The following is a 23,550-nucleotide window of genomic DNA, read 5'->3' as shown; positions in this document are numbered from 1 at the left end:
CGTGTGCTTTCAGGTACAGTACCTCTTTATTTCTGGACATTACCAAAGGTGTTTCGAAAGGTTCAGTGCTGGGTCCCCTTTTATTTTCAAACAACATAAATAATCTTTGTGACAATTTGTCAAATGCAATGCATCGTTATGTTCATTTTCATTCTGTTCTACCTCGCTCAAATAAGCGTTTACATTTTTAAAAGCTGCTTTTTATGTAATCCTGTGTCGCTGAGGCACTTATTCTTACATTGGTTTTAAAAACAGATTAAAATAAACTCATAGTTTTCTCTCATTCAAAGGTGCTACCATTAAACATTACAAATATTGTAACATCAAAAGTACTTTGGTTTTACGCTTCACCATTTCAATTTAAAGCCCATATTAACAAAATGGTACCTGATTTACTAAAATCCAAACAGCAGGTGCTAAACAGCGTGTGCAGACAATAACATTCTGTGTACTATTAGTGAGCTTGTTGCGTGTGATCTACAAACATTGCATGTGCTATTCATACCTGGTGTAAATTGCCTTAATTAAAGAAGGATTTTGCATGTACTAATGGATTTTCACCACAAAGACACTTGATCATTTACTGCACATTAATTTTATCATGTTTCTACCTGTCATCTTTTGCTGTGTTTCAAACAAGCAACAGACATGTACCACTTTTTATGGGCATTTCATAAACCAGCAGTCCAGACTGCTGCCGTACATCTACAATGGAATACACCTTTTCTCAGTGCGCTCTTGGAAGCTGGCTGTGACACTGACTACGAAAGTGAAGAAAAATATGCAAGAAAATACATATTGCAATATTTTTTTTCACATAGGACACACATACTGTATGTCGACACACACTCTCATGACTGAGGATTCTCTGTCCATTGTCTGTCTTTGCAGCGCAAGCACCAGTCCTTTCTGCTTTTGATGTTGTTCAGTCCCAGCTGACCCAACCTAGGCAAGGCTAAATGCAGGCAAACCTAAGGTGATGTTATTCTCAAATGGCAAACGGCTGCCATTGAACATCCCTAAAATATTGACTACTCATGGGGTCGAGCTTGAGTTGGTCACAACATATAAGTACTTAGGAATTATTATTGATGAGAGATTGTCTTTTAAAGCACACATAGAAAAGGTTGTGTCTAAGTTTAAAATTAATTGGGTTTATTTTTTAGAAATAAGTCTTGCATTTCCCTAAAAGTTAGGAAACATCCACCTTTATTCCTTTACTTGATTATGGAGACTTGCTTTTTATGAATGCACCTGGCACTTACTTGAAAAAACTATACACTGTATATCACTGTTCCTTACATTTTATTACTGGTTGTGGAAATCTTGTCCACCAATGCACTTTGTATGCAAAGGCAAACTGTCCATCTTTAACTGCCCGAAGACTTTCTCGATGGATAGTTTTTATGTATAAACGTCTTGTTGGACTTGTCCTTTGGGTGTAGAGACTCCAGTCATTAGAGCCTACGCTCACAGGATATCCTCCACATGTTGGTTCCTAGTGCCAACACAGAACTTGGTAAAACAGCCTTCAGTTATGCTGCTCACTGGTCATGGAATGACATCCAGAAAGATCTGAGGCTACCAGAATTGATCACTTTGGGGGAGTTTAAGTCCATTATAAAAGATAGAGAAACCAGTTCTCTTGGGAAATGTACTTGCTTTTAAATTGAATTATTACTTAATCGTTTTATTGTCTTGTTGTAATTATTATTGTAACTTTGTTTGTGCAGCCCTCTTTGTCAGGTCGCTCTTGAAAATGAGATTTTAATCTCAATGAGTCTTTACCTGGTTAAATGAAGGAAATTGATTTCTCACAGTGCGTAACTGCCAGTTTGCACATACTTTTCAGATGTGGTAAATAAAACACAAAACAGTGCTCGCAAAATGGTGATAAGTGTTGATAAATCACATTGCATGTGCTGAATATTATATTTGCATCTTCTTCTCCGAGTATTGTGGCCGTTTCGATGATCAACATATAGTCTGCATATTAATGAAGACAGCAACGCAAAATTAATTGCGCTCCTTATTCTGTTCAATTAACAGACACAATTCACTTTGCACATGTTCAGTAGATCAGCTTTGTGTGTGCTGTCGGGTTTGCAACTGCTTTAGTACACACAATCCTTAAGTAAATCAGGTCCTTAGTCTCTAAACTTCAGGTGAAACTTGGGTTCCTTTTCAATAAAAACTGTTTCTCTCTCAAGGTCAGTAATTGGTGACAGCGACTTTCTTGCTCATAAGTGATTAGGAAGACATGGTTTCTTAGCCAAATCTACCCAGTCTTTGGACACTGTTTTTCACTCAGCACTAGGATTTGTTACTGAATGTAGACGTCAACTGTATTTGAAAATGAACTGTTCCTCATGTACAGACTGAATTTTGGAAAAGAGCTTTCAGCTTTGCTGCCACTCTCGCATGGAAAACACTAAACTATATATATAACTGCATAACCAAACTGAATCTCTCTGAACTTCTTCCACTCTGAGTCTTCCATTCTATCCTGAGAGATAGAAAACGTGAGACGACTGCACAGTACCTGTTTTTTTAAAAGGTGTAAATCTTGAACTGTTATTGTCTTACAGCTCCGTTTGTATTGCATCTTTTAAATGTATTTCTTAATTTATTACCTTCCTGTAACTGCTTCTATGACATCTGCTGTTGACATCTTAGCTAGGTCATCCTTGTTAAAGAGATATTGATCTAATGTGCTTGCTTATGTGGTAAAATAAAGGTTTAAAAAAATTGGAATGTATAAAAAAATGTTGTTGTTTTTTAAATTGCAATCTCGGTTCACACTAACATACTTATTAACAAGCTGCATCACAAACGCTGCTATTTTACACAATGACTGATTTGGTACTCATTCGTATGACAGTCAACACTTCTTCCTCACTCTCTCCATCCCATAAATTCAGCTTGAGTTATTTTTAGGCATGTGCTTACTAACAACATCCATCCATCTATTTTCTACCGCTTGTCCCTTTTGTGTTTGCAGGGGACGTAAAAGATGACTAATTAATTTATAAATATTTATTTATAATGTAACAATGCTGCTCATTTGGCTGTTACAAACATAAAAATAACTATTACACTTTTGTCCAGGCAAGGACATGCAAAGTGCTAAAAAGCAAAGTATATTTTTTTTATGTTTAAAAAAAAAAAAAAAAAAAGACAGTTAAAATAGCAGCAATAAAAACAAACAACATTCCTCAAAAAGAAACACTAATTTTGTGATGATGTGTTTAAAAAGCTGCACACTAGTAGATTATTGATTAGCTCCTGGCATTTTTATCAATCTAATAGACCAAATGCATCATTGAGAATATATGAACGTTGCTCCTTTACTTCCTAGACCACCTCCGTGATCGACATCTTTTATAATCAAGCAAGAACAACCAACATGCAACAAACACAGTGATATATAAACGCAAATGTTAAAAAAAACATTCACATATTTGATACATCACTTTTTTTTAGAACTTTAGAAATTTTTAAAATTTTAGAAATCTGTCGACATCTCACACTCGTGTTTCAGGCTTGTTGCTGTGTAAACAAGCCTCACCCACTCTGTTTATTATGCCTGGTCTGCATGGAGCTGATGTGGCATAGCTTCTATGGTTACCATAGTAACCCGTATGTCACTCAAAAGTAAAGATTCTAACCATTGGAAAGTATTTCTATAGTTTGGAAACATCCAGCAGGCCAGGCCGCATTAAATGGAGCTCAAAGTAAAATCGCTGCTCCTCCACATCGAGAGGAGCCATATAAGGTGGTTTGGGCAACTGTTCAGGATGCTCCCCGAACGCCTCCCTGGGGAGGTGTTTAGGCCACATTCGACAGGTAGGAGGCCACGTAGATGACCCAGAACACGCTGGGAAGACTATGTCTCCCGGCTGGCCTGGGAACGCCTCAGGATCCCCCGGGAGGAGCTGGACAAAGTGGCTGGCAAGGGGTAAGTCTAGCTTCTCTGCTTAGGCTGCTGCCCCCGCGACCCGACCTCGGATAAGCGGGACAAGATAGATGGATGGATGGAATACATCAAATTAAATCATCTGTTTTATAGAAGATACATTTATTCTAAATTGTCTATGATAAAAAAAAACATTTGCTGCGTTAAAAATATGTCTACATGAGGTTCATAACAATAATATTCCTATGAAATATGTAATGGATGGAATATATTGTACTGTAAAGTATTGTTCCAAAACACACCAAAATTATTATTTGGAATTTAATGGAATTCCAATTATACTTTACGATTGTATTTCTTGTTTGCAATCTCAATTTTGCACAAGCTGACTATGCCCCTAACACAGTAGTTGTGTTTGTTTTCTTTTACTGTATAAGAGAAATGCTAGTTGTTAAATATAAGCGCATTAGCAGCCATGTAGCCGCTTGGTAAATATCTTGTGATGTGTCAAAGCCAAGTGTATCCTGCATGATTTTAAAGCTGATCTATGACCTGTAAACTTGTAAATTCACTACAGCAAAAGGAGGGGGGCTGGTCCTTTCAGTCTTATAGTACTAGAAGTATTCAATAATCAGGGGGGGGGGGTAGACAAAGGAAGAGCGCTGAGCACTCCACCTCATTTTCACATGTAACTTGATACGCAGCACTGATGCCAATGGCTATACACAAACAAAGAAGCTTAGCAACTGGAAGATGGGGGGGAGGTTTACTGAGCCACCCTAACAAACCTTATCACTTTATCTTATCACGTAGAGGGGTCCGTCTCTGGCTTTTAAGGTGATCGATGAGTGAGTAAAACTTCCTTAAATGGGAAAACTCATTGCTAAGCTATTTAAAGAGTCCACCTTAAGAGACCCTTAACGACACACATCCTGATGTCAGCTGTTGTGATACGCCATCATTTCCGCACTGATTCCCAAAAACATCTGCTTCAGATTACAGCATCGCATAGTTATTTATATTGATAGTGCTTTAAGACGGTCAAGGTGCATTTTATGGTGGTAAAAGTGGAGATAAAGTATGTTTTTATGGCTTGTATTAGTTAATAGTAGTGCTGAATGGCTATTGAAGCATTGGGCATGTAGATTTCGATCAAACACCAAAAACTATCTAAATCCCCTTAAAAAAAATACTTTGGCTGTAAACAGAGTTCTACACCTATAGCATGTTACTACATTGAAGTTTTGCATGTTCAAGATGGAATACAGCTGATATATTGCATTATTTGGTAAAAGGGGTGTTTATAGTAAAACAAGAAGAAGGATGAACAGCTAGTTTTGCGCAGCTAGTTTTGAGTGTCTGGATCGATGAGCTTCAATGAGCATGTTTCGGACACTTCAGTCTCTCTGGACGGATTCTCGTTCATCCGCGTTCACCGGACATTGGCCGGGGACTAGTGGGCAGCCTCGGATGGAGTAGGCTCTCTTGGTTTCTTTGTAGGGTCTGCTCCTGTCTCTAGCTGTGCGGCCTCTCACCCCAGCAGACGATTACGTGGAGCACTGCAGAGACAACCGCAGTGTTTGTGCATGTTGAAATGGTGCTGCTGTTTTGTTTAGTTGTTTGTCTACGCATGGTGCAATCATATGTATTATTTATTGCTCATTTACTGCTCATATTTTGGTTTTTGGTTGTGTTTTTGAGCTGTATGTAGAAATGGTGCAGCTGATTGCACCATCCATGTGCTCTTTTAATGTCCTTTTTGTTCTGTAATGTTTCTCTATTGTTTTAATTGTTTTTACCTTATTTATTGTGGACCTTTTGTATCTGCACTACAACCACATAATTCCCCATTGTGGGACAAATAAAGTCTATCCTATCATATCCAAAATCCTTATGTGAGACAAGAACGCGTCTTTCTCTTTTCTGTGTGTTCTGGATGATTAAAAAAAGCTAGCACAGGGCGGCTAACAATGCAGGTAATAGGGATTCTTTTAAATCTCTTAAAAGGCACTCTAAAAAAAATTTTTTTAAATGCCAACAACGCTGTGACCTACATATGAACCACAGTATAGCTGTTGTTATTGTAAGACCTAACTAACACTAAGGAACTTTTTTTTCTGGAGAAGCGACAACACCTTGCTCACAGGCTCAGGCTACTATGGAGAGCTGAGAAGTATGCTAGCTACAGGAGTTGCTACTAAAAAAGTTTGAAACTAACAAATCTGGACCGACAATCAGTGCACATACTGGCTCTCAACTCGACGACATCGCTTGGAAGAAGCGACAAGATGCTTGTTTCCTCCCTGAATGTTTTATCTGGTAAAGTGAGAACTATGCTAAATTTAACAGCTAAACGGGGGGAGCAAAGTCGAATGCTGAAAGATAGAGCCATCACATCAGTCAGCATCCCAGTCAGAGTGGACATTATTAGTGTCTGTTTTGTTATGTTCTTATTTAGTCGGTGAAAAATGTAGCACTTAGCGCTAGTGCTGGTGTCAAACTCAAGGCCCAGGGGTTAGATCTGCACTGCCAAAATGCTTCATGTCGCCCGTGAAAGCTTGGAAATAATGTGCGTCACTTCTTGCTTAATGTATTCCTTCTTTTGATTCTGACAGAAAAAATGCATGTACTGAATGAAATTGCATGTTGTTTAAACTGTAATATAATCTGATCATGCAATAAACATATATTAACATATATTCCAGACATTCTATTGTTAAAGTTAAAATAAATATTTTAATAGCTGCTTGTCACTCTGACTAATGATTAAAAAGGAAGAAATCCATCAAAAATTATGTTAAAAAAAAAAAAATGCATCGGCAACTGTGTAATAATATCATGAGGAAATTATACATTGATATTCATACATACTTACATTTACAAGCAGCCCTCTGAGGGCAGCCATAATTGTGATGTGATGACACCGTGGCTTAGTGTTTCACTCATAAAAGTGCAGTTCTCCTTTTACTCTTATTCTCTCGGTTTTAATTTGTATGTGTTTTGTATGTGCCAACTGATTATTTGACACATTTGCTGACTTTAACTGAATGTTTTTAATTTGACAGGGTTGTCTCAAATGAGGGACATGACCTTGGTGCGTGTGTGTGTTCTGCAGCCAAGTTAATAGGTAAAAGGACATTCTAGCGGACGTACATGGCAATAACCTTGAAACACAGTAGTCTATTGTTTTTGTCTTCCTAGAAGCTACTGTTTGCAGGCAAAAACATATTCAGAGCTGATCGTCTAATAATGTAAAACACTTATTTTCACCATTGTCAAACTTTCTTATGGATGATGTTAAGTAATATTAAAATGGAACTTTAGTCGCACATTGCCTTTTTATTCATAACAGAAAAACACGGAAATGGTTTCTAACTCCTCGCAAAACTTTTCGAACTGACAAATGTACACGACCCACTACGTGGCATGCCACCAAGGCGTCTATTGTTGTTTTCCAGGTATGTATATAAAGTTAAGTTAAGTTAAAGTACCAATGATTGTCACACACACACTAGGTGTGGTGAAATGTGTCCTCTGCATTTGACCCATGCACCTTGCTCCCCTCACCCTGGGAGGTGAGGGGAGCAGTGGGCAGCAGCGGTGCCACGCCCGGGAATCATTTTTGGTGATTTATGGCTATTTTTAACATATTGTGAAAATTATTTATTTGTTACTTGATAATGGCCCTAGTGTGTGAATGTGAGTGTGAATGTTGTCTGTCTATCTGTGTTGGCCCTGCGATGAGGTGGCGACTTGTCCAGGGTGTACGCCGCCTCCCGCCCGATTGTAGCTGAGATAGGCTCCATCGCCACCCGCAACCCCGAAGGGAATAAGCGGTAGAAAATGGATGGATGGATGGATGATAATGGCTGTACATTGTTGTACACCCAATACTGAACAAATTTTACTAGCCAAACGTAATTTTATTGTAAATTCCATCCGATCGTCCTACATTTGCATAAATAAATGGAGAATATTTTGAGGTTTGTTTTAGGTAGTTGCTTTCCTTTAGCATCAAGAGACCTCAGGCGTTTAAGTTCAGTTTAAGAGGCCAAGAGTTGCGCTAACCTCAAGGTCAGAGGTCGGTTGTGGTTTATTGTTAGGTCGAGAGCACTCCTCCACTCTTGAGCTAAGCTGTTCTTTCAAGCAGCTATTAAAGCTCAGTAGACCTGTCAATGATCCAACAGGTTAGGCTTTAAAGGTTTGTGTGTCTCTTTGCAAGAAGACTATGTTTATTCACATCTTCCATTCTTCTTGCAAAGCAGCCGGTTACGTCAGCTAATCAGCCAAAGCGATGACGGAAACGTCCCAAACGTCCCTTTGTTTTCGCCTCCCCAGGTAGATACCCTTAAAATGGTTCAGAAGCTACAATAATAAATCACACAGACCGCTATTTGCGACCATATTTTATGGCCTCCTACCTAACACTAGTGTTTAGTGTAACTGTGGCCCACAAACCCTGGATGGTTGATTCATAGACAGTATATGGCGATCTTGCCTCCCGCCACACAGAAAAATAACTACAATCATGGTTTGAACAAAAAAATGACAGCACAACATGTAAAAGCATGACTACTACTATTATTAGGAATGATTAACAATTACGCTAACTCAAAACACATAACTTCAACAACTTTTTACAAAATAAGTGACCCAAAGCACTCCCAGTGACAGGATTTATGGCAGCTCCCAGCATATTTTGCAGCACCTTTTTGTAAAGGATTGCTTAAAGTACATGATGTTGATTTCTGGGTTTCATGCTACCGATTCTGATACCTATCATTTATGAGTGAGATTGGCCGATACAGAGACTGATACTGATGTATTAACTGTAAATGTTTAAATTTATTTATTAGTGCAATATCAACAGAATATTTATTCTCTTTTATTACATACAATTGTTTGAGCAAAACAAATACTTTAAATTGAAGATTAACTAAAATAAAAACAAAATAAAAATATCGACCTAACCACTTCAGTATCGATCATACTGTATACTATTGCTACCTTTTGTAACAACACCACTAATTTATGAATTGATCCGCCTCTTACGTGTGGTGTACTCGCCGTGACAGTGCTGACACACCAACAGTTGTTATATTATCATATCTCTAGACTTTTATTAGCCTAATTGTGAATTTCCTGTTAATAACCGTTTCCATATAGACTTCTCAAACTTTACTAAGCACTCGTTTCTTAAGTGTTGTTTAAATATAGCTTAGCGGTTAGCTTAGCTATTAGCATGCCTGCTCCTGGCTTGCTTTTGATGTTTAGACTCATCCCCCAGGGATGATACTTGATAATGATACTTAAGATATTAAGAAATTAAGTTTATTTTTGGAGGTGATTATAATTATCTTAGTGGAGCTTCTCCACAGTGGGTATGGAGCTATATAATTGCTAGTCGTTTGTCAAATCACCATGAAAAGGCATTAATCAGCAATGACCGATCACAACATTTTTCACAAAAATCGTCCGACATTGATCGGTGGTTGACCGATTGGCACATCCTTAGTTTAGAGTTAACATAGTTAACCATTTGCGCATAGCCATTTTTTTAAGACACCGTGTCAGACTGCTGTCCCTGAAGGTTTGACAAAGCACAGCACAAAACTTTGCACTGTTACACAAGAGCGTCTGTAATGCATGATGACTTATTAGACCTCACTTAAGAAATATGTGTCGTAACCGAAGATCCGATAATTAGGCTTAGCATTTTATGAAGAACCCAACAAAGGTGGCATATAAGTACAGTAGTATCTGCTTATTTAAGTCATCTCTCTGCTAAATTTTACTAAGTTAAGAACAAAAATATGGGTTACAAGCAAGCTTCAAATACCGCCCCACCCTGAGTTGGTGTTGTGATTGTCACAGCAGTGAATCCTGTAAGATCCGTCCAACATCTGTAGTCTCACTTGCTAGCATTAGCTAAAAGCTAGACAGACAAAACTTTATTTTTCCAACCATGGGTCCAAATAAGGTGAATGTTAAGGACTGTGCTGATACAAAGAAGCGGATGATTAAAGAAAGAAATCATCAAAAAACACCACTGAGGTCTATTTGTAGTAGACCTGGTGAAGCAGAACACTTTACCCTCTGCATCATACTGAGGCAGAAGGAGTCAAAAAAGGCTATAAACCAGCAGCTAATGGTATCAAAATTGTTTATAATAATAAAAGGGCTGCAAATGACGACTATTTTGATAGACGACTAGTCATCGATTATCTTAACGATTAGTCGACTAACCAGATTATAAAGCATACACATTCACTGGCTCTAACGTAGCCATCGAAATAAATTCAGCTTGAGATTGTTTTAGGCATGTACTTACTAACAAAAAAGATGACTAATTAATTCATAAATATTTATTGTAACTATGCTGCTCATTCAGCTGTTACACAAATAAAAATAAACTGTTAAACGTTTGCCCATTTGAAAGCGGTGACAGGCAAAGTGCTAAAAAAAACAACAAATGTATTTTTCATGTTAAAAAAAAAGGACGGTTAAAATACCAGCAATAACTACATCTGTTAAAACACCAAAAGTATCTAACTGTATTATGTGTTTAAAAAGCGGCACACTGGTATATTTTTGATTGTTGATTAACTCCTGGCATTTTTAGCAATCTAATAGGCTTGATGTATAGAATTGTATCGTTGATTAATTCTTAATAGTTCAGCTAGCTAATAGTTCGTACGTTTAATCTTATGATACCGGCACATCGGTGCCTAACGTTTTTTGTGTGTGTGTGTGTGTGTGTGTGTGTGTGTGTGTGTGTGTGTGTGTGTGTGTGTGTGTGTGTGTGTGTGTGTGTGTGTGTGTGTGTGTGTGTGTGTGTGTGTGTGTGTGAGTGATTGATGTTTGTTATTATGCCTTTCTTCATCGCACTGCAAATTGATGCAGCTTTGAAAATTACTTGAATTGATTTAGACAAAGTTTAGCTGGCAAACGCTGGCTAAAATGAAAGTTAAAGCCATTTTCACACAACTTCGTTAGCTTGCTGGCACGGAACAAAATAACTACCACCGAGGTGAGACAGCATCCTCCAGATGTCCGATATTCCCGTATCACAGATGTAGTGTCATAAACACAGGATCTTCTTTGCAAAATGAGCAATGTATTCATGTTTTAACAAGAATAAGATGAAATGTTCCCAAACTTTACATATTTTCACCCGCAATGTTGTTTGAGTGGCCGCACTGACTCGCGTTCCTCCTGAAAAACACAAGTGATGACATCACGACTATTTTCAACAAATTAATTTGACAAATTCTATTGTCGATATTAGTCGACGATTCGTTGTACCCCTAGTAATAATAACGGCTGAAATGTATACATTAAAATATAGACAAGCTGTTGATGGTGGCTGCTGATGATGTGTTTGACGGAGAAGCAGCTCTCAGGGGATACCTTACGAGTCCGCTCTTCAAGGTAAATGACGTACATTAGTTTTACATTACTTCAAATGACTGTAGTTTACTATTTTCTTTAGTAAATGCTATTGTATTGTTTTTAATACAATAGTCATTATTATTAAACAGCATGTTACATGTTAAATTGTAGTGTGTTTGGGTATTTAAATGAGGCACGTATATGGATTTGAGCTGTAAGTATTTTAAGTTACAAGCCTTGTCACAGAATAAGTTAAACTCGTATGTCAAGGTATTTTGCTACTTATCGAAGTGCAAAATTCATATTCTGCAGTCCTGTGTCTGTGACGTTTATAGAGAAAATCTGAGAAAAAATAAAAATAACAAATCAAACTTAAAAGGCTTGCGTGAAAGGGGTCATTGCTTAAAAACCAAACAAAAAAGTGGAGCTTGACCAACATTTCAGAACTGATTGCGTAGAAACAAAACAGTATTTTTCATTAGTATGCTTTTTCAAAATAAAAGTAGCATATTTATGATGTTAACAACTTTACGTGTTTTGTGCAATCAAAAGTTGTTTGCTGAGCCCCAAACAAACATACAAAGAAATAATCAATGTTATGATGCTAGGCTGTTTTTTTGTTTCTGCTATAATGAAACTATTAACCACATTTTTGCCATTTTCAAGGATTGTATAAGTCACTCAATTGATGGAGATGGCAGTCAAGCATCAAAGTTTCACTTCCCTGTGACCATATATGGTTGTCCTGTTTAAGAACTGAAGGTACAGACAGCACTTCCCTTCAAGAAACTGAGCAGAGTGGGATTAAATGGTTTTGCAAATGTGTGGCAATTTATACACGGAAGGGAGGAAACGGCTCGGACAACAAGATAAAGTTAGTTGGGGAGGGAAGGGGTGTGGCAGAGGAAAGGAAACAAACATAGGGAAAGATAAAAGTGTGGAGAGGAAGGAGAAGGGATAATAATAGCTAGTTTTGGATAAGACAAATACAGTGAGAAAGATAAAGATAAATGGTAAATGGGTTATACTTGTATAGCGCATTTCTACCTTCAAGGTACTCAAAGCGCTTTGACACTATTTCCACATTCACCCATTCACACACACATTCACAGCTGCATGCAAAGCGCGAACCACGACCCATCAGGAGCAAGGGTGAAGTATCTCGCTCAAGGACACAACGGACGTGACTAGGTTGGTAGACGCTGGGGATCGAACAGAGAACCCTCAGGTTGCTGGCACGGCCAGTCTCCCAACCACGCCAATTTCCCCCTCTGTTTTCTTTTTTTAATTCTTTCCATCACCTCCTGCTCCGGTTCGGCTGCGCCAAACAATTAATACGCCCATTTAATAAAGTCAAATACAATTAAGGCAAAACGAGAAAAAATTAAAATTAAAAAATTAAAAAAATATCACAATTTTTGCATTATTAGGGTTAAGTACCGAATTCGGTACTTTTGCAGGTACTGACCATACCATGCTTCGATACCTTTGTTGCACATCTGGTTGCAGACCATGCACCGGCTCAACTACTTGGGAGGAAACGGGCGTATTCGTAAGGGGCTGCCTCTAGGTAATGAGACATGCATGACAGTAAGGCTTCACTTTTGTGAATTGCTACTGATTGACATGAGCGATTTAACCTTCAAATTTGGTAATTAAAACGGCAACTAAGACATTACAATCTAACAGCTTGTGTGTAATAACTACAACCCCTAGGGCCTGATGTCAAGGTTTGCATGTGCTAAAACACGTGTAAACTTGATAGCACGCGCAAATCTGATGTATTAGGTTCCTGTGCACAGCATTGCATCTCTTAAATTAGCAAAATAGAGGGCTCAATCAATTTAGTGTGTCTGTCTTCATGAAGTTGATTATCAGACCACCTACAATACTGGGAGGAGAAGATGCAAATATAAATACTCAGCATGGGCGATGTGATTTATCAATGCTGAAGCTGTTCAGTAGGTGCTATTTTGCATCTTTATTTATCATGTTGTAAACTTACACAATTTTCTCTAGGTACTATGTTTTGTTGCCACATTCCAAAAAACATGTATGTTAAGTTAATTGAAGACTCTAAATTGTGCATTTGGTTTGAATAGTTGCTTGTCTATATGTGCCCTGTTATTGGTTGGCAACCAGTCTACAGTGTACTCCGCCTATCACCTGAAGTCAGCTTATTTGAATAAATTGCTTGTATTTGTATAGGGTTGCAACGATCAATCGATTAAATCTATTTATTTGATTAGAAAAAAAACTGATTTATATTCTCTTGCTTTGAATAATCTTTTAATGAGTGACTGATTAAAAATAGATTAAATGCATACTACATGGAGTGTCAGGAACTTTAAATGTGGACATAGTTTCCATACAGCCGCTGCAATAGAGCGCACATCTGAACGGTGGTATGTGGGTGCCGTGATCTGAAAGCTATTTCCCTGACATTTTATGTATATCCATGACTTCTTTATAACTACTTTATGTACTCCATACAATGTATTTTAGCAAACTCACATGCCAGTTTCTCATTAGCCAGCCGTTCCTGACGCTAAGCCTTGTTGTTGTCTTTTCAAATAGCTCTTGTCGCACAGCTGACAAATGGCTAAGATAAGATGACAATTCCCCCGCCGCTTTTATAAATAAACTGCAAAGCTATCAGATATGGAAAGGCAAGCGGAGGGGGATTTTGAAAGAAAAGCTGTTTTTTGTGTAGTATCTTTTTTACCGTATAAGCATGTGATGTCACAGACAGTTAATGTATCTGTTTGGCCTTTTCATAGCTTGTCCAGTGACGGACCACCATGTAGCTCCCCGTGTATCGTATAGGGAAAAGGTCGCGGCTAACCCATTATTCCACCTGGCGGATGATAACCCCAAGAAAAAATGGACAGTGACACCCCAGGGAGATGACCCCTACCCCATCCCCATGTTGAAGTGATATTTTCCTCTTGGGGGAGCTTGCAAGTACAGAGACAACAAATGTCGTACGAGGTTCAAACTACCGCTGCGTTGCAAAGACGTCATTCGATGTGACAGTGTTTATTTTTAAAAAGGATGGTTTAATGAAGAGCTTTTGTTCAAGTAAATATGCAAGTTAGAAGTAAAAGTAGGCTAAAGGTCAACCAAGCCAAATAGAATCAAATGTTTTGATTGGACACAAAAAATAATAGATTTCTTTGAATTTGTTTTTGATTTTCCTTCTTTGAAAATAAATGAAATAGAAATAATCTTTCTCATAAAGCTCTGGCCATTATGATACTACATCTATTTATTCACAAATGTGTATTAATTATGTATTATTGAATATTAATTAATATTTGATTATTTCATGTTCTGTGTATATGTTTACAGTACCGTACCTAGAAGAATGAATTCAGATGTTTGCCACCACGATCATTAAATAGTAAAAGTAAGGATGGGGATATGACAATAAGGGACAATTAACAATAAATGAGTCAACTTATTATTTTCAAGTATATTTTTGAAGGTGGAAATACTACTGGAAGTGATCAGAAACTAAAGAACAGTTTGCGATAGAAAATGGAAAGTAAGCGTAAAAAGACAAACATAGAATTGTGATGCTAGCAATTTAAGTTGGTGAATATACTACGAAAAGTATGTGGAAAAAAACAAAACAACTACCGTATTTTTCGGAGTATAAGTCGCACCGGAGTATAAGTCGCACCTGCCAAAAATGCATAATAAAGAAGGAAAAAAACATATATAAGTCGCACTATGAAAAAAAATGCGACTTATAGTCCGAAAAATACGGTAATTGTAATGCTAGTACTTTAAAAGCTGTAAATACTGAGGGCCTAATCTACTAAGGTCCAAATACTACACATGTGCAAACTAAAAAAATTGTGTTTACTATTAGTGGAGAAGTTGTGTGTTAATTACGAAGACTGCGTGTAGTGAAGTGAATTTGTGAAGTGAGTTATATTTATATAGCGCTTTTCTTTAGTGACTCAAAGCGCTTTACATAGTGAAACCCAATATCTACGCTACAGTACATTTAAACCAGTGTGGGTGGCACTGGGAGCAGATGGGTAAAATATCTTGCCCAAGGACACAATGGCAGTGACTAGGATGGTGGAACCGGGGATCGAACCTGGAACCCTGAAGTTGCTGGCACAGCCGCTCTACCAACCGAGCCACGCCGCCCCAATTAACTTTAACAATTAAAACTGGTGCAGACTGCCCTATTTAAATTAGGTTTTTGCGCGTACAACGTGGCTTTCACCATGGATACACTAATTTTCTGCAAATTCATGTTATCATGCCTGTGGCATTTTGCTATGTTTTGAAACATGCAGCACACATGTACCACTTTTTTTCTGGGCATTTTAAGACACAGTCCTGCAGTGCGCTCTACAACGGAAACCACTTTTTACCACGCTGAATGTGCACTGGCAGTCACAGCTAGCGTGTTCAGCGCGCTAAAAAGTGCATATTGCAAGAAGTTTTTTTTCATATACATGAAAAAACGAACATAATTTAAAAAAAACTAAATTTATTCAGCCCCTTAATCATCCAACAGCTATAAAATTGTAAAACGATATTGCTAAATAGACAAGCACTTTGAGTGTCTAGAAAAGCGCTATATAACTGTAATCCATTGTTATTATTATTAACATGTCTAATATTTTAATTTTTGACAAGCATACGTAGGATGGATCTACGGCACAATGGCCTCCTTTCACACAGCTATTTCTGCGCAAATGCCTGTTTGCACGTCCTTTTGAGAAGTACTAAACAAAAGATACATTAGAGCGCCCGTGTGTGTTCTAAATACTTAGAATATAATTCTCTCCTCCCTATTCTTGAAGACAGAAGAGCTAAATGGATTGCGCTCCTTATTTTGCTCACTCAAGAAACCCAATCCTCTGCTTACAAGCTTAATAGATCAGCTTTATGTGTGCTATCCAGTTTGCACGTGTTTTAATACACGCAAACCTTTAGTAGATCAGGTGTTTAACGTCTGAGATAGGAAGCCAAATGGACAATAAACATAATGCAAATGCAAATATATTTTTAGCAATATTGTGTTAATATTGCTAAAAAATCATGTGATTAAATAGGTGTTACTTTTTTTTATGTTCCAAATTATTTGTAAATGATCTGGAGTTTTTTGGGTTTTTTCACCGTTTGTCAGTACATGGACCTTTCTGTGTCACATTTCTGTTTTGGCACAATGCGAACACGATTTAAGTAGCTGACGAAACGCCGATAGCCATACCGGATTTTCAGATAGGAACCCAAGCGCGGCACTAAACCATCAAGGTCACGTGTCCATACAAGGTCTGGAGGCTCATCGTCACTTCTGCAAAATTAGTGATCGCTAAGTGTCGCACTACGTGAAAGCATCCAGAGCACCTGATAGCTTATCAAAGCAAGATATAATGCCAACATACTGAAGCTCGCCTGCAAAAGCACCATATTTGGCTAGCACCGCTACCCTGCATCAAGTTTTGGTCGCGCCTGAAGTTGGGCGGGCAGTGTAGTGAAGCATGACAAGCAGCATTAGGGCGCTTTAACTGCTGCGAATCAGTGATCCATTGAGTGGTGCGCTACATTCTTGTGTTGTTGTTCAGCATGTGAGAGTCATACCTTGGAGGTTGTTAAACTTTGCCTCACGTAAGGTCAGAATTATTGTTTTATAGCTAATGCCTTTTATAGCTAACACAACTTCCACTATCCCGCAAACACTATATTTCTTCTGGTACTTTTCTTTGCAAAAAACAACTCCTGTTGCCTTTTTCAAAGATGTGGTGCCACTTATTGATGTCTTTTTAATCACACTTTTTTTTAAATCATCATAATCAGAAGGGTTTTAAGTATTAGAGGTTTGTAAATACAGTTTCACGGTAAATCTGGTCATTCCATTTTAAAATTGTACACTAAAAATGTAAAGGGGTGCTGAAAAAAAATGTACCCAACAAACTATTACCGTGATTCATTATGTACATTTTTAAGCGGCACAATAATTTTATCATAGTTTAGTGATAAATCGTATCATCACATGATCTCCAGAAAAGGCTTGAGGAAATGTTTATTAGTAGAAATTCATAAATGTTGCCCCCAAGCTCTTCCTTACACAGCGCCCGTAAACCAGTTTCAGCCTTGATAAATCACATTGCGAGCATTAAATAATTACATTGGCATATTCTCCTCCCAGTATTGTGGACGCTATTTTGCTTACTTAAGAGATGCAATTCTCTGCGCACGAGTTTAATAGATTACCTTTGCGGGCGCTATAAGGTAAGGCTGGGCGGTATGCTAGCATTACAGTTAATACCGGTAATTTTAAAAAGAGATATATGTTTGAGACAATATCGCCATATTGGTCTCTTCTGATGTGCCATTGTTACGGCGGTCTGCAGCTGTTTGTTGCCGGGGTGGCGCACTGCTGAACGGGGGCCTGGCAGGCATTGTAGCTGAGGAAGTTTCGAACGCGCGGGAAGGGTCTGGCGCGTGTCCAGAGTCGCGACTGCGCATTGCCGACACGGCACCCCCCGCCACAATAGCCTTTGCGCACAGCGGACGTGCCTGCACCGAAGCTCTGGCGGCGGCTCCTCTTTATCAACCAGAGGTAACACAAGCTACTGCAAAGATTCAACAGAGCATAAAAACTGTCGCTGCTAACTGCTAAAGCTAACAAATAGAGTTTAGCTGAAATCCTTGCCTGACGTCACACGTCGCTTAAATAATAATAATAATAATAATAATAATAATAATAATACATTTCATTTGTAAAGCACTTTACATTTGTCAATATCAAAGTGCTACATAATTTAAAAGGACACAAGAGGAGTTAAAAACACAAAACAACTAAGAAAAAAAACAAATCACATTGCTTGGCAACAGACACCGCCTTTTAAAGGCACGCACACGCTGCTTTCATAAACTTCTCTTAACTGCATATGACATATATTTAAAGGTTTTTAGGAAACGCATTAATTAATTTCTCGAGTAATTAATTACAATTATTAAGAGTAATTCCATTAGTAATTAAATTACTTTTTTGGTTAAGTAAGAAGTAACTAATTAATTACTTTAAAAAAAATACTTTTTAAAACAATAGTAGTTACTGTAATGTGGTGTTGAGTTTAAACTAAACACTCTGCACATTTTGTTTATAACACCAATATATATCGTATATCACCATTCGTCCTAAAAATACCAATATCAGTTTTGGTACTATCAGGTTTGTATGTGGTTTAGTACATGCAAACCTTAAGTAGATCAGGCCCTTATGCTTTTGTTGTTTCACTACTTCATATTTCAAGCTAGTTTAGCAGTTAGAAAGGCTTTGTCTCTCCTACCGATGTTTGCTCTCTGTCTGCACTAGTTTCCCATTTCAGAACCATTACTTTATTCAACAGATTAAAATAATCAATATTTGGACATTTGTCTATCAATTCAGAATCACCCGTGTCCCAATTGTGATGCATCTAAGAATCAATAATTCTTACCACCTCTACTATATACTAGACTACAGGGGAAATTGAACAACTAATTAATCGCATCTGTTTTTATTTTAGCATAGAGAATAATTTGACTAAAATATGACCAAAATGATCTGGCAAGCAATGTTATTGTATTGCCAAACAATAACAAATATATGTCCACACCTAAAAGTATTATAGTGGGCGGAAAATGATTTGAACATAATCAGAAAAACGTAGAACGTATTACTAAGCCTAATACAAAGATACCTTGGCATATGTGGGCTCCAGCTCACAAGTTTTTTGGGATACGAACTGTCTTTCTGCTAATTGTTATACTTTAGGTTGCGAGCAAAAATTTGGATTACGAGCCTCTCCATCGCTAGTTGGCGTAGTAAATGTCTAAGTTAACCTCATAAGATTTGACCAAAATATCAAGTGCCTCACACGTTAGCATTAGCTTGTGGTAGATGCTTAACTAGAAAGCCAAAACTTGGTTTTTCCAACCATGGGAAGAAAGAAAGTGAGCATAAAGCACAGTGCTGAGACGAAAAAGAAGATGTTATTCATTAAATTAAATCAATAAATAATCGAAAAACATGAGCATAAGCACGACTTAGTGAAGACATATGGCACTAGCAGGAGTCGTAGATAAAAGCTTTGATAACGCCTGCCAAGGGGGTTAGAATAATTTCTAAACAGCGGAACTGTATCCATGAAACAATGGCGAAGCTGTTCATGGTGTGTTTGACTGAGAAGCAGCTTGCAGGAAATAGCTTAGATGTTTACTATCCAAGGTAAATTATGAACATTATTATTATATTACTTCATAACTCTATAGTCGTTGTTTGTAGTACATTCTATTGCACTATTCTATTATATTATCAAACTGTGGTACATGTACCACTAGTGGTACACATGCTCCATCTCGTGGTACGCCAAGGAATCAGTTGATTAAAGTACAGTGTTTTATTTTCCTATATTCAAACAGTGTTCCAGTTCGAACTGTGTATAATGTTACAGTGGCCAAAAATATATACTTGTTAAATAAAACCTCTGCCTTGTTTTTAATGAATACTTAGACCTACTACGCTGGTCATTATGGTGGTACTTGGTGGGCCAAGTGCGGTGCTTGGTGAAAAAAGTTTGAGAACCACTATTTTACTGTATTGTTTTTGATACTCTATTTGTTATGTTTCTTATAAAAAACAACATTAACATTTAGGGAATTGAATCAACTTACGATTGGATTGCAATTTTGGGGGTGACAATTCAATTCATAATAGATTCCCCTTTCTCGATTGACAATCAATACTTTTTCAGTAACAAAGGGTGCTAATTCCACGATCAACTACTCCTCTATAAACTGGACTAAACATGCACACACTCTTTCAGAAGGCGAGCTTCTAATAAGCCAGGGACGCAAAGAAGTTTCTCATCATTTCTGCTGATAAGAAATGTTTATATTACTCCTCCTTACCTGGGAAATTGCAAAATGTGCCCAAACATTTGCCTTCAGCGAAGACAGTACTGATTGTATTACTTTCTCCCAACGTCTAAAGCTAGCTCCACAATCTTAGCCGCTTGCCGGGAGAAAACCCTACAGAGGCCATTACCTGACACCAATCCACGCAGGAAATAAGCGCTGAGATGGCTTGAAAAGCGTATATTTAAAAATGGATTATTGAACATTTTGGATCGATTCAGAATCGCAATAAATAGGAATCACGACTCAAATTTTGTTTGACACCATTATTAAAACAGGTGCGTTATTTGACGTTACTAGACAACAGTGTTAGTTGCCAAAGTACACCCCAGACCGCTGGCATCGTCCATTTGTGAGCCAGCGATGAATGTATTTCTACAGGGGAAATAAGTTTTGGAACAAAGAACATATTACAAGAAGACGAGCATCTCAAAAACATATTACTTGGCCAAACACTACATGTTAATGCCAGTATGCTAGCTTTTGGGTTACGTCATGTGCATCTCCCTCCTGGCTGCTCAGTACAACATGGCAAAGTCAACAAATTTACATAAACAAGAAAAAAAAACAATAGTGCACAGTCTCCTCATTAGATGCCTGTTTTAGTCGCTGGAGGATCCCGTATGGAATCCAGCAATGAAAGTATCGGATTCAATTTCAGAAATACGAACATTTTAGACAGTGAAGAGTATGTACTGTCATGATACTTGTTAACTAAATGAATACTGCTTCTTAGCTGAGCTTTAATCAGATTGTCAATAATCTAATATAGCTAAAGGAGAAAAAAGCACTATAAGGAGGAAGCTAGAAGGCAAATATGAAGGGGAAAATACACTATCGCCTACTTTATTATTAAGTATTATCCTAAAATTTTGAAATGACACATTTACAACATTCAAATGAATATTAAGGCATGGACGTGACAGTTAGACATATAGTTAAGTGACAGTAATGACAGTATTTTGTGTTAAAATGACGTTTCAAAAAACTTGAACGTAGCTAAAAGTAGAGTTTAATGCTAGCCTGACAACAAACAAGAGGAGAAGGTGAAGGTGCGCGAGCCTCACCTCTTCTTCGTGGAATTCACTCTGCTCGTTCTCCTTCTCGATTTTGTTGCCGTTCATCCTGAGTCACACCTTGGCACAACAATGTCCTCGTTAAATGAACTCAAATGTTAAAAAAAAAACAAAGTATGGATACAAGCAAATAGTCAAAGCGCCGTTGGTTAAACAGACAAATGAGTCGGTGCGCGTGCGGCAGCTGTGCGACCAGAACCTCCCACTTAATTAGTTGGCATCGATGTGGAATGTTTTCCTTCGTGGTGTATTGAAATAAAAACGTGTAAAAAAAAAAAGTGAAGTATTTGAGATAATCCTCAGAATGTTCACCTGATCTGTATCAATGACGGAAAAATGTTCAACTTCTGCTCATCTCACAACGTGGAAGAGAGAGGAAGAAGAGAAAGAGGATACATGGAACAGCCAAATGAATAAAGGGGCGGGGCGTATGGGGGGATGTGGGCGTGGTTAGCTTTGATTGACGGGTTTTAAATGCAAGGCAACCTTATTTAGAGCGAGGGACTTTTAAAATATTGTTTGTGGAAGAAAGTAAAAGTGAGTATAAGAACGTATAAACACACACACATACATACATATATATATATATATATATATATATATATATATATATATATATAATATATATATCCAAAGACATGCACCTGGGGATAGGTTGATTGGCAACACTAAATTGGCCCTAGTGTGTGAATGTGAGTGTGAATGTTGTCTGTCTATCTGTGTTGGCCCTGCGATGAGATGGCGACTTGTCCAGGGTGTACCCCGCCTTCCGCCCGATTGTAGCTGAGATAGGCTCCAGCGCCCCCCGCGACCCCAAAGGGAATAAGCGGTAGAAAATGGATGGATGGATGGATATATATATATATATATATATATATATATATATATATATATATATATATATATATATATATATATATATATATATATATATATCAGTGTCATGCTGTCAGGGGAGGCAAGTGAGGCAGTGCCTCACCTTGCCACCAGAGGGCGTAAAAGACTTAACCATTAGATGTTCAAAAACGAAGTAATAAAATAAAATATGATTTTATATTTCTCTTTTGGGCTATGCTTACTATGTGATTTTGGTGTGGTTCCTGTACATTTTGATCATTTTCATGGTCAAAATCGGGGAAATTCCGGGTTTCCTGATGAGAATAACGCGGCAGACGAAGAACTGCGGCGGACACCAGGAAGTGCCTCCACCGCTACACACAAAGTGTATTGAGCGTGTGCGTGCGAGGGGGCGCGTGCTTGTTGCCAGGGGGAAAAGGCAGGCCATGAGGCAGCAAGTACCTCTGTCTCAAAGTAGGGGGCGATATATCAAAAGTTCATGAACTGCCAACACCGGTTAACCCTTAAGAAGTAGAAGAAGAAAACAACTGCTATGCTTCTCGCAAACCGTGACGCTTTTTCGCCCTAAAAATGGAGGATTTGATTTCTAAAATAAGGAATTTTTCAAGACTGCATGGAGGCAGCACGGTGGTACAGGGGTTAGTGCGTCTGCCTCATAATACGAAGGTCCTGAGTTCAATCCCGGGCTCTGTGCAGAGTTTGCATGTTCTCCCCGTGACTGCGTGGGACTCCGGGTTCCTCCCACCTCCATAGACATGCACCTGGGGATAGGTTGATTGGCAACGCTAAATTGGCTCTAGTGTGTGAATGTGAGTGTGAATGTTGTCTGTCTGTCTGTGTTGGCCCTGTGATGAGGTATATATATACATATATATATATATATATATATATATATATATATATATATATATATATATATATATATATATATATGAAATACATAAATAACTTTATCATGAATTTTAGGACAGTGCATAAATACCTCCCTTTAATAGGCACCTTATTGCTAATGGATGCATGGTGAAATATATATGTATTGTTCAATATATTGTTTGATTTATATTTGTATGATATATTTTTTTTGTCATCAAAATGGAGTTTGCACAAAAGAAAGCTTAGTAAACATTGTGTCTCTATTAGACACCAGGTGCCCCAGTTGAATAAAGTTTAATTGTATGAGATTACTTTTTTTTTTTAAATGCATGGAAAATGAAGTCATTAAAATACATGCAAGATTACAATGCAGTAGTTTGATGATTACCATGGTTTATGGAAATAATAAAATAATGTGGGGTTGTTTTTAATTTTTTTTAAAATGCAATAAAAAAACTCCAATAAATTAAAATGGTGAGGCCAATACTGGAGTAAATGTTT

General features: G+C 37.7%; 1 protein-coding gene across 7 annotated transcripts in view; it reads right to left on the bottom strand.

Moving 5' to 3' along the window:
* The window catches only part of LOC133605874 (RNA-binding protein with multiple splicing-like), an 85,106-nt gene extending 63,332 nt beyond the window's left edge, over positions 1 to 21,774 (bottom strand). For 6 of the 7 annotated variants that reach the window (XM_061959213.1, XM_061959215.1, XM_061959217.1 and 3 more), the window contains exon 1: positions 21,310 to 21,701. In XM_061959213.1, the coding sequence (XP_061815197.1) occupies positions 21,310 to 21,366 (57 nt within the window). In that variant the 5' untranslated portion in view covers positions 21,367 to 21,701. Of the gene's footprint in view, positions 1 to 21,309 lie in introns of all 7 variants that reach the window. The other variant, XM_061959214.1, reaches the window with a different exon arrangement.
* Positions 21,775 to 23,550: the final 1,776 nt, after the last annotated feature.

The sequence above is a fragment of the Nerophis lumbriciformis genome, linkage group LG05 (assembly GCF_033978685.3).
Source record: "Nerophis lumbriciformis linkage group LG05, RoL_Nlum_v2.1, whole genome shotgun sequence".
Classification (NCBI taxonomy): Eukaryota; Metazoa; Chordata; class Actinopteri; order Syngnathiformes; family Syngnathidae; genus Nerophis; species Nerophis lumbriciformis.
Note: the sequence above shows the minus strand (reverse complement) of the source record. Positions and strands in the feature narration are given on the sequence as shown.